The sequence below is a fragment of the Nicotiana sylvestris genome, chromosome 9 (genome assembly GCF_000393655.2).
Source record: "Nicotiana sylvestris chromosome 9, ASM39365v2, whole genome shotgun sequence".
NCBI classification, from domain to species: domain Eukaryota; kingdom Viridiplantae; phylum Streptophyta; class Magnoliopsida; order Solanales; family Solanaceae; genus Nicotiana; species Nicotiana sylvestris.
This window is the reverse complement of record NC_091065.1, coordinates 33,364,460-33,380,187: the sequence shown is the minus strand read 5'-3', so window position 1 is coordinate 33,380,187 and position 15,728 is coordinate 33,364,460. Positions and strand designations below refer to the sequence as shown.

The 15,728-nt window shown below is 35.5% G+C and overlaps 1 protein-coding gene across 6 annotated transcripts; it reads left to right on the top strand.

Annotated features, from left to right (window-relative positions):
• The first annotated feature begins 311 nt into the window (after window positions 1-311).
• On the top strand, window positions 312-11,468 carry LOC104236517 (vacuolar histidine transporter YPQ3). Of its 6 annotated transcripts, none has more exons than XM_009790451.2 (14): window positions 313-474; window positions 1,462-1,661; window positions 2,847-2,889; window positions 4,103-4,129; window positions 4,233-4,325; window positions 6,452-6,615; window positions 7,209-7,374; window positions 7,455-7,580; window positions 9,093-9,212; window positions 9,666-9,686; window positions 9,814-9,872; window positions 10,022-10,112; window positions 10,310-10,400; window positions 11,198-11,468. In XM_009790451.2, the coding sequence occupies exons 2-13, from the start codon at window positions 1,486-1,488 to the stop codon at window positions 10,364-10,366; spliced, it is 1,143 nt and encodes a 380-aa protein (XP_009788753.1). In that variant the 5' UTR covers window positions 313-474; window positions 1,462-1,485; the 3' UTR covers window positions 10,367-10,400; window positions 11,198-11,468. The 6 variants fall into 6 exon arrangements, with proteins under 6 accessions (XP_009788754.1, XP_009788753.1, XP_009788748.1 ...); XM_009790446.2 differs by having other exon boundaries at window positions 11,195-11,468; XM_009790448.2 differs by having other exon boundaries at window positions 11,188-11,468.
• The last annotated feature ends 4,260 nt before the right edge of the window (window positions 11,469-15,728 follow it).

Genomic DNA, 15,728 nt, shown 5'->3' with positions numbered 1-15,728 from the left:
AAATATGACAAAAGTTACTTAAGAGCAATAATTGCGTGCGCATATCTGGGGGTTATTTTTAAATAGATTCAAAATTGAAGACAGTATTTAAAGACCATCTGTTATGAGACTGACATTCTTGTCAATCACCCCCTCATGCGGTTGATCCGCCGGGTGGGCCAAAATTTGGGCCAGACGTTAGTCAGAAAACTTGAGCCCCTCCCAATCCCTTAAGGGCTCCTAGCCCAGATCCATAAACTATGTGGGTCTGCCCGGCCCACTTGCCGTGCTTAGGTGGAGCAGGGTTAAATCAAAATGTTTAAAATCGGTGAGCTTGGCCAAAGACGTCCTTCTCGTTACGCCAACTCAAGCTCACCATAACGCCGAACGCTAAACTCCAGCAAACCAGCAAAAACCACCACCACCCATTCTCTCTTCTCTCTCTTTACACACTACTCATTACTCTCCTTCCCATTGTCGTTGCCACATGCCTGCGTGAGTTCACATGTACTCTTAGACTAGCATTATCACTGTAACTTTTTTAGCTTATCATTCTCAATATCTACATTCTTTTAAGTATTGTCGTAAACCAAGCACATGTGCATGTATGAAACTTCTTTCACCTCCAATTCTAATAAATGATGGATATTATTCCTTTCCCTTCTGTGCGTGTACGTCACTTGATTTTTTCTTTTCTGAATTGGAATATACAAATAACTATAAAGAGGTTCCTAAATATTATTAATATTTTCTTACTTTATACTATCATGATTTCGGTCTTTACGCTAATTGATAAGAATTTGTTTCTAGCTTTCATAGCATAGGTTTATGCTAATGTATTTTCATATAGATTATTATTCTCTGAGTTCCAATTTATGTGAGAGAGTTTGAGTTGACACGAACTTTAAGAAAGAAACAAAGATATAGAAGCAATGTTGCAATGTAGCTCCATAAGCACCATAAATAGAAGCACATGAAATATTAGCAAAAATAGAGATTTTAGGCCCAATAGAAAGGAACGCTGTAACTGGATGGGGGAACACTCATAGATGTCAGGTGCTCGCATATATAGAATCAAAATGGCCCCACAAGTTTTGAATTCGCCGTTGGGTAATTCACACGAAAGGGAACGAGGAAGAAACTTTTGAAACTTGGGGTCTTAAACATGCCATAACATTTGTGTGGTTATATGACTTTTGAAACTTGTGGTATTAAACATTTCATAGTATTTTAGTGTTGTTTAAAGTTAAATTGTTATCAAATATAAAAATGTGTCATTCTTTCTTAAATGGTTTAATAAGGAAATATTATCATATAAATTGGAGCAAGTGTGTAAAACAGTTCTTAATTTTTCTTTATTCATGGATTTATATAAAAGAAATAAAGCATTTTGCTCTTGGTGGTTATAGCTAGAAAGTTAATAGTATTTAGTTGTATCAGTTTTATGACAGTGTACTACATATGTAAATATGTGGTGTGTAGGTACACGAGTGAAACTCTCTGTTTATGGGTGAAATGTTAAACCTGGGAAGTTCGTCTTCAATGGCTACAGTCTCATTGGCGTTGGGATTGATTAGTGTTGTGAGTTGGGGGGTTGCAGAGATACCCCAAATCATTACTAATTACAAGCAGAAATCCACTGAGGGCCTCTCTCTCTTTTTCCTCTTCGCTTGGATTGTTGGGTGAGTAGCAGAATGTTTTCTGCAGTGGCCATGCACTTTTGCTATATTATGCTATGGAGCTCTTAATCCCTACATCTCTCAGGTGTTACACTTCTGCAGTATGAACTTTGAACATCTATCCCCAACATATTTGTGAAGCCTTCTTGAATGCAGATCAGTAAAAGACTGCTTTCAATTAGTACAAACTACAAAGCTTCGTATTTATATTAGTTTCTAACTGACTTTTCTAGACATTAGTTTCTCTAATGGTTAGTTACAATTCTGCTTGCTAGTTTTGGTTTTTCTGTCTCTTCTAGGTTATAGAAAATCTTGTAGGTATTTGTATTGAGGAGTCTTGAGTGGTTCATTGTTTAGATCAATACTAGTAACTGAAATTTGCTTTTTTGCATATTAATGCTCTCATTAGTTCTGGCCTTCAAACCATGAAAGTTTCTTCTCAAATTTGAAATTTATGAATATTGTGCGCTTCCATCCTCTGTTCATTATCCAGTCCTTTAGCATATAGTCCTCTTTGCATTTCGTTTAATTTCTATCTTCCCTTTTGGTAAAATCAATAAGAAAGGAAACCTTCCACTACTTTGACATGCTATATATTCCTTCTTCCCCTGAAAGATTCCAAGGGGTGTGCATGTGTTGATAGCTGTTATTCTGTACAAGCAGATCAATATTTTATTTTATTTAATTTATTTTTTTTGTTTTGTTTTTTGTTAAACTGGAAATGTTGGTTTCCAATGCCCTTTCACACTCATTTTCTATAGAGGTCTTTGTGATATTTTTTGGGAAAATGACTATTGGTAGAGAGTATTTTTTCTCCTTATCCTTTAGTGGAATTTGACATTGAATCAATCCATTGTGCCAAGCTGATACAGATGATGGCAGGATTTATGTGACTGATCAGGCACTTTATATTTTTTGCTTTTTCCTTTATAATAGCTATGAGTAATAGGAATAAACTTCTCATCTGAACTCAAAGTAGGTAATATTTTCTTTTACCTTTTTTCATTGATAAACTAGTAGAGTACAATACAAGTAAGTTCATTAAATGTTATCAGTGCTTCAGGTTCTTCGTACAATTGTGAAATGTAAAAACAAAAAAATGATACACCACCTTCCAATCATTTTTTATATTCTGATACTCAGAGATACTAGTTCTAAATATAAATTCCCCTTTTATTTTCTCTGCAGGGATCTTTTCAACCTTTTTGGTTGCATGCTAGAACCAGCCACGGTACGTCATTCATTTGCTTCCAGGCTGCAGAAATCCATTGCATTTGAACTTAATTCATACTTCTCACTTCCGCCTCTCCATATATTTTCACTGAAACTATGAGCTTCACGTGGATGTTACCGTATTTAAAATAGATGTGCCTTCATCCTTTGTGCTTGTATGCCGTTCTGTTCAGGCCTGTACTTCTATGTCTAAACAAATTCGAGAAAACAATTTCTTTCTTCTAAATTAATCGGGGATTTGATATTGAAGTAATGCGGCATAGTATCAATGAAGTTGGATTATTGACTTCTTTTCTTGGCACAAAGGCATAGGGTTGAAGATGTGGTTCCATTATTATAGTTTCACTCACTGCTTCATCCTTTAGCACTAAAGAAACTACAGATTGTGCTCTTTCTTTTTGTTGGCATGCTTGTGATTTAATTTGTGTAAAGGTATTGGCTCAATAGAATACGGCCTCACAACTTGCAGTGTGAGCTTTATTAGCAGATGAATCAGTGTCAATACAACTTCTGCAACAACTTAACAAGGTTGGACCAATTAACAAATTAATACAACAGAATAGAAAGGTCAAAAACAGTTTCTTCATTGTAATCCTGGTAGCAAATATGAAAATGCTTACTCAATCTCATTGTTTTCTGGATGCCAAAGTTGATCTACCAATACAAATGTAGCTTTGTGGTGAGCTGAAAAGGGTACAGATTCACGCAATAGACTAATTATGGTAAATTTTCTGGATTCACATGCTAACTCTTATTAAAGCAGATTTGAGTGTTTTCTCATATTATTAAAGCAGATTCACAACATTTATTTCTCATATTAGCAGATTGTTACACTTTGAAATTGATTTTGTTTTCTCATATTTCTCTTTAGTGTTTGTACGTTAGGAACTAGACGCCCTTGATTAGTTTGACTTTTGGAGGATCTAACTGGCTAATGTTAAGTATAAATGTAAGCTCGTTTATCTTGTGGCAGTTTTAACCTTATTATATATCTTCATTGGGTTACCAATACGAGAAATGAAATGTTGTTTATGTAATCCCTTTGGAGTAGTAAGTGCTTCAAATTTGCCTGAGTCAATAAGAGATTTGGGTCTCTCTCTCTCTCCTCTCTTCTCGTGTGCTCTCTCTGTGACAATTTCTAGATAGTGGAATGTGCTGCATGTTAACCAGAAATATGATGTTGTAAGCTAACTGATACTTTTTCCTTACAGCTTCCAACCCAGTACTACATGGCAATGGTAACAAATTTTCTGTAGTCTAAATCATTGCTCTCTGTTATGCTGGGGTAATTATTCTATGCAAGTCTTTGACAGAATAAAATTCTACTTTTATATACGGCAGCTGTACACGGTGACAACACTTATTCTCACTTCACAAACATTGTATTATGCCCATATCTATCCGCGACTAGAATCCAACAGAAGATGGCATGAAGTAAGGAATTTCTTTCTTGCTTCTTATAATGCCAATATGTTAAATATTTTCTTTCCTTTTTATCTCTGTCTGTGGATTGCTTGTTTCTTTTCCAAGTCAGAAGGTTGCTACTCCTGAGTTAATAAAACATATAAAATAATGCTTTTATTATGGCTGTCATGAAGAAAATAGCTGTGTATTTGGTGGAGATTACTTATTTAGTTGTTAAAGGTGTAAAGAGAGGAGAAAGAAGAGATATAGGGAATGATTCTCTTTATTATTCCCAAGAACATGTTTGAAGCAATATGTTCTGCAACCTAGTTATCCATGCTCCCAAATTTCTCTAGTATTATTACAATCTAGAGATTTATATGCCTGTCTAAAATATAAAGAACTTCTAGTACATTTTATTTTAATTAATATTAGCTGAGATAAGCTTAAATGGAGTGACTTGGACAGTAAGAATTGATATAGCCGGCCCAAACTTGTTTGGCAGTTAAGGCGTAGTTATTATTGTTGTTGTTTCGTTTCTGCACAGTGAAGCACTAACATATACCATGGCGAGCCAATCAGGGAGCAAGTGGCTTTACCCTTCCTCCTGAACCAACTTCCTTAAGTTTATTAGCCAGTCCAAAGTCATCTGACACTACCATCCAATGTTGTGGCCCGGTTGGTGTTCTTTCTCTGATCGCATGAACTTGACAAAAGATGTAGCTAGCTTTTTCCACTAGAATTACCTTTGCACGCAAAGTTATAAGAAATTGAACTTTATTTAAGATGCTATATGAAGTAATGGACTAACAACACAAAGCAAATGATGACAAGAAGGCAATAGACAAGCCAATCAAAATGCATATTTGGAATCTTAGAAACTGAAACTTGTTAAGTGGAATGTCATAGAGAAGGTCAGTTCACCAGTTTTTAGCAACTGTTGACTAAAGGATTATTCAGACTCAACAAACAAGTACAAAATTATCTTCTAAAACTGAAAAGGAAAGAATAGTTAGTTATGGCTTCAATATCATCCAGCATTGGCATCTTTTTTGGCTTCAAAGCAGCGACCTTTAAGTTTATAACCAACAAGGTCAAGCATTTTTAATTTCCCAATCTTTACTAGTGGCTCTATTATGTATCACACTACCTAACCCACAATGCGGTATTGCAGTATGACCCATCTCAGTATCTTTTTAATTTCACACTTCAAACTTAAACAGTTAATAAGAGTTCCAAAGGAAGTTAAAAGCCACAAGATGTGCCACTTAGCTTTTCCTGAGGCCTTTTGACACCTTAGGAAACTGCTTCTGTAGCTAAGAATTGATTAATATGTAGTGGTAAGGGGGTTAGTGATTTAAACCTTTAACTACTTCTAAAAGAAATATAACCTTTTAAATATTTTTAGGAGCAAGGATGACCCTGAACTGTTGAAGCACAGTAATCATACCGCTTCTTTGGTTTCCATTAAATTTTGTTGAGAATTGTTAATTTAAGAATGTTTTGGATGCAAACTAAATAAGATGAAGAGAATAAATCTTATCTTTTAGTTAAGTATGTTTTAAAGCATGTTGAATTCAAGGAAATGCAGTAGGAAGAAATTTTATCAACATCTTATTAAATTCTTAAATGTCTTTAAATAATTCTATATATTAGATAATTTTTATTGAATCTAATGTAAGTGTTCGGACTAAGTTGAAGGTCAATTTTGCTCCTAAAAATAGTTAAAGGGTCAGAGTGTTAGCCAATTAAAGTTCATGGGCTACTGGTGCACTTACAACAACAACAACAACCCAGTATAATCCCACAAGTGGGGTCTGGGAAGGGTAGGATGTACGCAGCCTTACCCCTACCCTAGAAGGGCAGAGAGACTGTTTCCGACTACTAGTGCACTTACTCAAAGAGATATATGAGTGCAGTTTTGAGGCTTATTTCAGCTAACTATTCAATCATAGCAAACTAACTAAATACTAGTTTTACAAGTTAACCTTTTGTCTTAGTTTGGATTCTTGGAACTTTTGGAATAACCTTATAATAAGCATTAAATTTATGTTTTTTGTTCTTTTAGTGTACCTGCTATGCAGAGATTTTTCTGTTCTTAGATTATGCTAAGATTACTTTTGGATGATGCTTGTCTTCTCAATGTTGAATGCAAGGTTAGTGAGAGTGGGGACTTCGAGAAGATAAGTGTGCATAATCATGGAGTAGATGAGTCAAAGAGCAGAAGAATGTCTTCGACATCTGGATTTTCTCAAAGCTCACCAATTTCTCTTCCTGGTCGCACTCCTATTGTGTCCTCTGGAGGAGATTTATACTACATGTGGGTGATTGCTCTCCAGAAGCCTTTCAAACAGCCTGATCTGTTATGTGAATGTGAATATTATATTGCCATAGCATATTTAAGAGCTATTCTCTTTAGTTGGTTTCTCTTCTTTGAAACATTTGGAGTCCAAAACAAAAAACAGCTCCTGATAAGCTTATAACTGAGTTGCAAATAGAGTCCAACCAACTATATTTTCCTATTTAATTAAGAATGTAAAGTCTGCCTTTGTTATTTTCTTATGTCAGGAAGGTATGATAACCACTTTCAGAAGGTACAAAAAATTCATAAACCTCCGGTTTGAAAAATCACATAGTAATTGCTTACTGTTTCTTGTACTAGACTTTACATACTTTGCATGTTCGTCCATAATGACCTAGTTACAGAGATTTGATGCTTCTTTGCTGGTTTTCAGTTGAATCATTCTCAATGCACTGCATCATATTTGACAATTAAAACTCCATTCTTATATAGCCTACTTATGTTAAAGCAGTAAAGCACATAACAGTCAGACTTTTACTTAAGTTGCCCACAATGATAAAATATATTTGTATACCTCTTTATTAGAAGCTCCCTCATTGATGAATTATCAGGTCAGCAAGATCTCTATCAATGAGTCATACTCCTACAGCTGGATCTTTTCCATCGCACAAAACCCCTCCTTTGGATGCAGAATTCAATTTTAAGGAGCCATTGCTTGAGGAAATCAGAGCCACAAATTCTCCACCTCCACCACACACAAAACGCATGTTGTGTTTGGTGAGCTTTTCTATGATATTCAAATTGCTGGCAATATTTCTCTCCTTTTTGGGCATCTAATATTCTACTCTCCTTTGCAGGTTTCCATTGTGACATGGTTCCTTTCTGCTGTAAATGTTCTACAACAAGATAGCATGAAACATAACCTGAGACTACAGAAACCAACAAGTGGAATTGTATTGCAAGTGGGGAGAAAGCTTCAACAGGTATTAAGATTAGTATGACCTGGTAATGATATACTCTTATGTTTCATAAGCATTAGCTTACTTTTTCACTTTTGATCTTTCCCAAAATTTGTCAACTTTCCTTACACTTTTTTTCTGCAACTGGTTAATTTTAGCTAATTATTATTATACTGTTTCCAAAGTACCCTTAAGCCAGTTTTTTTTTCTTCTTTTAACACAAACATCTTGTCAGCAGACAATACATGGATTATAATATAGGAATTAGTAATGCAGGGATTAGTAATACTACATGAATTAGTAATGCAAAGATTATTTCTTGTTGGGTGTTTGATTCATTGAACTAAAATTGGATATGGAAGATATCATTTAAAATATTTGTTTATTTTTTAAACTAAAAAGCAATGAGTTTACACCTTGGATGCTTGACTTTCATAGGCTTCTAGAAAAAAGACGAGGACACTTTTGTCCTTTTGATGCTTTATCCATGTATAAGTTATACATGAATTAGTTATTCCATGTTGATAGTCGTATAAACTATAAAGTTATACCAAAATTGGTGTATACTCTTTATACAAGGATTAACTATACATGCTTAGAAAAGTAAACCAAACATTGTATAACTATTACAACTTTGAATAGAAAAGTAAAACCAAACATTGTCCTCATTTCTGAAAATACAGCATACAACATCAATTCTAACCTTACGTTCTGTCCTAACTTTAGGTTTCTGCATCATGTTCATGGGCGATATGTGAGTGTGCATACATTCACACAACCCAAACTAGCTTGAGAATCAGGTTATTTACCAATGCAAGTTTGGGTGTGAGTTTTACTGTATAACAATTTCCCCGTATTTTAAGTTACTTCTTCAAGGATAAATATCCAAATTCCGTAAAAAAAAAAAGAATTCCAAGTTCCTTCAAAAAGATTAAATATGAGCTTAAGCATGACTTTTCTGAGAAAAGATCAGCCTCAATGTTCTTCTTCCACATTTAGCACTAAGACAGTGCTTCTTAGTTCCTCTATGGGCAAGTTTAGAAAAGAGCATCCTTCTAAACTGTGTAGGGAGTTAATAAAGCTCATCAGGGTATCTGTAGACCAAAATAACAAAAGAGGAAGACAAAGATGATCTTTTCAACTGCACTAGTCTACTGCTGCCTTTGAAATTTTTTCAACTGGGCTAGTCTACTACTGCCTTGGAAACACATGATGTTCTATTCCATCCAAAATAACCCTTAAATTGCATAAATAAATGGTATTTCCAGTATATCCCTGACTTTTTTCTTCGTTCTTCTAATCTTTCAACTCCAGAAATTCTGTAATATTGTCCTCAGCATCATTCACTTTAGTCCAAACAGATTTAAGGAATGTTCAATACATGCAATTTTAGTTAGTGACACACAGGTGGTTTGTGCTTTGATCCTAAGCAGATTTTGACATTTCAAATATTACAGTCTTGAAACTCAAGACTTTGCCTATCTGTCTCTTTCTTCTTTTGTGATTCATGATGGGAACTTTTATTGGGAGTCACAGGTGAATATGACCTTGATGGTGAATAGCTCCACAACTAATAGCGGCGGAGTTGGATCATTCCTTGGCTGGGGAATGGCAGCTATTTACATGGGTGGACGCCTTCCCCAGATTTGCCTAAATGTATGTGATCTAAAAATCATTAATAATTTTAGTGTGGTCATTCTGTTCCAATGCATTGACGATAAGGACTACAACATCTGAACTGTCTATTAATGCATATAGACTCAATCAGATCACATAATGCAACTAAAACAATATTATGCAATCCTATGCAATTGAAATGGAATTGGTAAAACTTTATATTCCTTCATAAATGCCCCAAAGGATTTGGCCTAGTGGTCAACTAAATGGGTGCAAACCTTGGAGTTCAAATCCTAGCATAGACGGAATAGTTAGGTGTGCACAAGCTGGCCTGATGCTACCGTCATCAAGAAAAATAGTTCCTTCATAAATTTGCTTATACATGTATGACCTTATTTGAAATAAATAAGAGTGATGCCAGGATTGTAAATTTAGTGTCCAATACTAACTTGATTTTTCTTGTTCCTTCTCCCCCTCCATTTGCTTTTACAGATTAGAAGGGGAAATGTTGAGGTAACCATATATTTGTCTGGTTTGTTTTAATTATCCAATTTACTACCAAAAAGAATATTAATTGTGAGCTTGTCTCTTCTAATAATATGATATTCACTACGAAAATATTTTCTGTGAATCTTTGCAGGGTCTTAATCCACTAATGTTCATATTTGCTCTGCTAGGGAATACTACATATGTAGCAAGGTGAGGAGATCCCGACATCATCTGACTTTCACTCTTTGGATGTATTAGTCGACTTGTATTATTCAGTCGCACACTCACACTGAATCTTATCTTTCTCTTAACTTTTTCTTTCACCATATTTTTCTTTAAGTCTTCCTGCCCTTTTGTAGCATACTTGCTAGCAGCTTAGATTGGTCAAAAATTGGACCAAATCTACCATGGCTGGTGGATGCAGCAGGATGTGTACTTCTTGACACATTTGTATCCTTTCAATATACAATTCATTTCTATAATATAATTTTATCCTGTTGATCATTTCTTGTCCAACATATATTACTAAAAAGTGCAAAGGATAGTTTGAATTTCCTTTGATTGAATTTCTTGTCCAACATATCCTGTTGATCATTTCTTCTCCAACATATATTACTATGATTGAATTTCCTTAATTTCATATTTAGATACTGATTCAGTTCGTGTACTTCCGGTATTGGACCCAAAGGGATCAGCCAGATTAAAGAATAAGTGAATCCATTGATGAGACATGTTTTGGTATGCAATTATCCTACATCTCCCGCAGTATACTTTCCTGCAACATTTCTTCTGTATAACTATGGCATTTCCTCTGTTATGCTGTCACTGTATGTGGTAATTGTTAGTGCTGGGTTGCACCTTGGGTTTTATTTTTTATGTTTATGTCAGAATCAGAACATGAGGTAAGAACTTGTATTCTTAGGGTAGGTTCTAAATGCTCTGTTATTTGCAAACAGGAGTTGCTGTGTTTCGGAGACAGTATCTGCATTGCGTATTTTAGCTAATAAATTTAAATGAAATACTACTTGAATGCATGTACTATAGATATTTGTCTTGTCAAATTTAAGATGGACACTTCTTATTTTTCTTTCTTCCTTTTTTTGGGGCTTAAAGAATCTGCGTGTCATTATTCTGGCTGAACTTCTGAATATGCGGGATCACAAGCAAAGCTTTACTGACACCACAGATACTTTTTGCATTGATTTGTCATCTATATAAGATGTTATACTGCAAGTTAATGTTATAAGGTATGTTGAGATGTACCACAGCCAAGAGAAAAAAGAAACTCTACGATTGTCTGTCCCTACTTAATATGAACTTACCAAAGTGGACATACACCTATATATTAGCTTCCTCGTTTTTATAGTATCTGCGATCAAACTCTTAAATAAAACATAAAGATTTGCACTGGACAATATTTGTGTTTTGTATTATGATGCTCTCATTTTAGTTCCTAATCTAAGAAAACAGGAATATCTCTTGGTTTTCATGTCTAATCATCCCGTAACCTCATTGAATTTGTGAGGCCACAGTAGCTGCTATCCGGAATGCCTTGCACGCTGCCGAATTGGCAAGGGAGTGCCAAAACGCTGCAGTTATTTGTACAAGAAAAGCTCCAAGATATCTTCAGCTGATAATTGTCTATCCACATCCCCTTTTAAATATTTGAGCAATTTGATCGAGTTAGTTGTGTTCCCTGATTTCCTTTTCTGCTTTTCCACACGTTTTTATGTTATGCAAATAAAATGACTTTTGTTCTGAAATTTTGGCTACATTTATTATAAGAATTTGCAGGGGGTGTACCCCACTAAGGCTGGTATTTACCTTTTATCTCATTTTTAAAATGTTGTGCAAAAGTATGCTCCTTTTGTTTAACTTTTTTTTAACCCTTCTACTAAGCTTCTTCTCCAACTTTTCTGTAACTCTTCTTCTTCCCCAGCCCCACAATGTGCCTATATATTTCTCGACGTATGTACGTCTTCTTCTTCTTAACCTACTTTCTTTATTTCTTGCATTCTAATTTCTCACTTCATTCCTTTGTTTTTCCTTTATTTTTATTTTTATGGGGATTAGTGAATCCTATTCTGATCCTTAGTAGTCTTTGCTGCTGAATGTACGTTACCGTTTTTGCAATTGTTTGCGTTCGTTTACTTTCACTTCATGGGAAATACCAAAACTAAGATATACGACTATTGAGTGCATTTCTACGATATGGAGTTTGAACTTAAATTTTCATGGAGTTTGAAATAGTTATCATGGGTGAAATAGTGTTAAAGGGTTATTTCAAATCATGGTATCTCGTAATAAAGTTTTGAAATAGGTATCATGAATAAAATAATAATAATTGTCTAACTATTAAATAGGCAAAATCAACGAAATCGATACGTGAAATAGTTTTCATGGTACCTCTTTTGCACCTCCCATATGTGTTGTGGAGTTCGAACAAGCCTTGCTATAAACAAAATGTAATATTATCTTTTGAATGTTTGAACTCCATGAATTATTCCTGGACTTCGAACTAATTAATGTTGAAATTCCATGAATTAATCCTGGATTTTGAACTCCACATTTCAAATTCCAAGAACAATTCATGAAGTTTCAACTAATAAATGTTCAAACTCCAATAATCGTTCTTGAAATTTTTTCATGCTTTAGTAAAGGGTATTCTTATCCAAGTATTTTTTCGTGTTGGAAAGGAGAGACTAAATATTACTATAGCGATCCGGCCGGTTATTTGTGAATTTGAGCTCCATTCCCCTATTTGATGCTCCTTTTATGTTTGTGTATTATTTTGTGACTTGCGAGGATGTTTGGTCTGATTTCGGGAAGGTTTTGGAGTGAATTAGAACATTTAGTTCCGCTGTTGGAAGCTTAGGTTGTAAGAGTTGACCAAGGCTTGACTTTTGTATAAACGTCCTCGAATTCATGTTTGGATTGTTCTAGTATGTTCGTATGGTGATTTCATCCCTTGGCGTATGTCTAGATCTGTATCTGTAGGTTCCTAGAATGATTTAACTCTATTTGTAGAAAGTTGGCAATCTGAAGGTTTGGAAAGTTCATAAGTGTCACACCTCCTTTTTCCGCACCCGCAAGGGCGCAAGGGAGTTTTTTCCAATTTAAGGACAATCGAAAGGGGATTTATTTATTTATTTCAGAGTCACCACTTGGGAGATTTAGGGTGTCCCAAGTCACCAATTTTAATCCCGAATCGAGGAAAAGAATGACTTTATATTACAGTCTGCGTACCAGAAATCCGGATAAGGAATTCTGTTAACCCGGGAGAAGGTATTAGGCATTCCCGAGTTCCGTGGTTCTAGCACGGTCGCTCAACTATTATATTAGGCTTATTTATCTGATTTTAAATACAATTATGAACCAATGTGCCAATTTTAACTTTTAACCGCTTTTATCATTCACTGTTATTTTTATAGGACTTGCAACGTCATGAAAAAATATCTCGAACCACGTTACATCAATGCACCCGTGGTTACTGACATATCTCGACTCGGTTGAGATTTAGATTTGGGTCACATAAATGTGCACCCGAATTAAGAAAAATAAATTATTAAGACGTGCCTAAAGCAACTAACGTATTGTTATTTTGGGAAAGGCCGTAAAATTTGCTAAACGGCATGTCCCGGATTCTAAGTATTTTTAATATATATACATTTAGAGGGCCCCGCAGCTTCTACATTTTTGTTTGTCGAGGCTCGTCTCATTTATTATTAAAAGGAATTTACAACGTCATGGAAATGCATCTCGGGCCACGCCATAATCAATATACCCGTGATTAGAGACACATTTCGATTCCGTTGAGATTTAGATTTGGGTCACATAAATGTGCACCCGAGTTTAGGGAGATAAAATTATTAAATACGTGCTTAAAGAGGCTATCACATTATTATTCCGGGAGGTCGTGAGATTTGCTAAACGACCCACCTTAGGGACTGAATGCTTCAATATATACATTTAATGAGGGCCCCGCAATTTGTGCGTTTTTCTTTATTTTTGTCGAGGCTCATCTCGTCCTTATTTTAAAAGGATATCCTATAGCAACTACATTTCTTGTCGCGTTTGTCTCTACTAATTGAAAACAGTAGATAGCCCTAGTTAATTACATGCTTGCAAGTTATCTATAACAGAATTCCGAGTGCTTGCGCAAAATCAGTAGCACGGCCACGTACACAGTCAGCCGAGCAGAATTAAGGGCCCAAATCCAGCCCATGCGTGATGGACCAGACCTGGGCCATTGTTTGTTCGATGCGGCCTGCTTGGTCCGTTTCAACCTGGGCTCGACCTTCGTGAGGTTGAGATTGCAAGTTCTGTGTTCTCTGTCTTAAAACATGGTTTACCAGTTATATGAAGCAGTTTATCAGAAGGGAAAGAACTTAACTAGTAGTGTACGATTTTCATGCTTGGCATACATTACAGATTTATACTACACCATTAAACTAAATCTAAGATACAACCTACTGCATTGGGCACACTTTTATCACCCACCTATATACACAGTCTAACATTCAACTACCCACATTGACATTTATTAGGCATGAGGACTATCTCTAGTATCCAAAACAAAAATGTAAACTATTATACATTATATGAAACCTAACATAATAGTCTATGTGTATATAAACATCTGCAGATCCTCTCTTTTACATTCATGCTCAAACCTTTCACGTTACAGTGGTAGTATATTTGTGTACCTGGTATAGAGGAACAAAAGAAGAAGGAAAATGATCAGCTGAGTAGTACACAGCAAACCACAGCAACAGCAGATACACAGCAACAACACAGCAACAAACCAACAACCACAAGTGTTTTCCACAGTCCACAGACAACCAACAACAGTTCCCAGAACAAAGAAAACCAACAGATGGTCGAGCACCAAACAAACAATCCCAGAAAACAGAGTAATGAACCAGCAGAAACAACAGAGTGTTCAATGTAACAACACCAACAGTTCAACAATCACAAGCAACTCAACAGGCAACCAACAGCAATTGGCCAAGACAGCTTGACCAACTTGAACTCTTATGTAATTTTCAGACAGTGTTTGGTTACAATATTCTGAGACTTTATGTTTTCTTATTTTCTCTCCAGACTAAGAATCTCCTCTTTTTAGGCTCCAAAAAAGAATCCCCCCCTCTAACGGAAGGCCCCCCTTCTTATAGCCTAATCCCAGCACTTTACAGCCTGCTGGACAACTCAGAATTCCCCCTCCCTGTTGTTTTTCCACTCACTTATTTTAAATAACAAGACTCCCATGAAATCCCTGACAGCCCCTCTCTCTTTTTGTTGTTAAAGTGTCCTAATCCCTTATTTATTTAACCAAAGTATGGGCAGCAGGAATATAATCTGACAGCATGTGCTGTCAGACTATTTTAATCCAAAACAACTGACCATACGTATGCTGCCCACCATCTGAACTAAGTGAACATGGCATCCATTTAAGCTCAAAGTCTGAACTGCCATTATAACCTACCCCCTAGATGTTCTTTTAATTCAACTTTGAACAAAACCAATAGGCAATACAATTCAGTTCCTAATGGGATTCAAATACGATCACAGTAGAAATAAACAACACGGATCAAGTTGTTACCATTAATGACTGAAACTAATTGACGACATACATCGACTCGACTATATTAATCGTAACACATAACAATCAATCGTTCATATAAACAACACGTACAGAGTCCCGAATGACTTCAGACAACTTTGTTCAATCACTGGGAACCTATATGAATTAACTCATTTGACGACTAATTTAATTGACGATCATGTATACCACAGAATACATTCAGAACACACAGAAAATCAACTGACCCAATAAAAGGTCTTTGACACAGATGGAAGAAATCCGAATGGAAAATAACAAAAAAAATAACAAACATACAGAACGAAACATGCTGACAACTTAACTAGCAGTTGAATAAAACAAAAAGGAAAAGAAAACTTACCGAAGAAATGTCCAAACAAAACTGAACAAAATCTGACTCAACTTTGACCCTTTGAGGCCGAACAAACTTTAATCAGGGTGTTGTCACATGAGAACACCTTGAT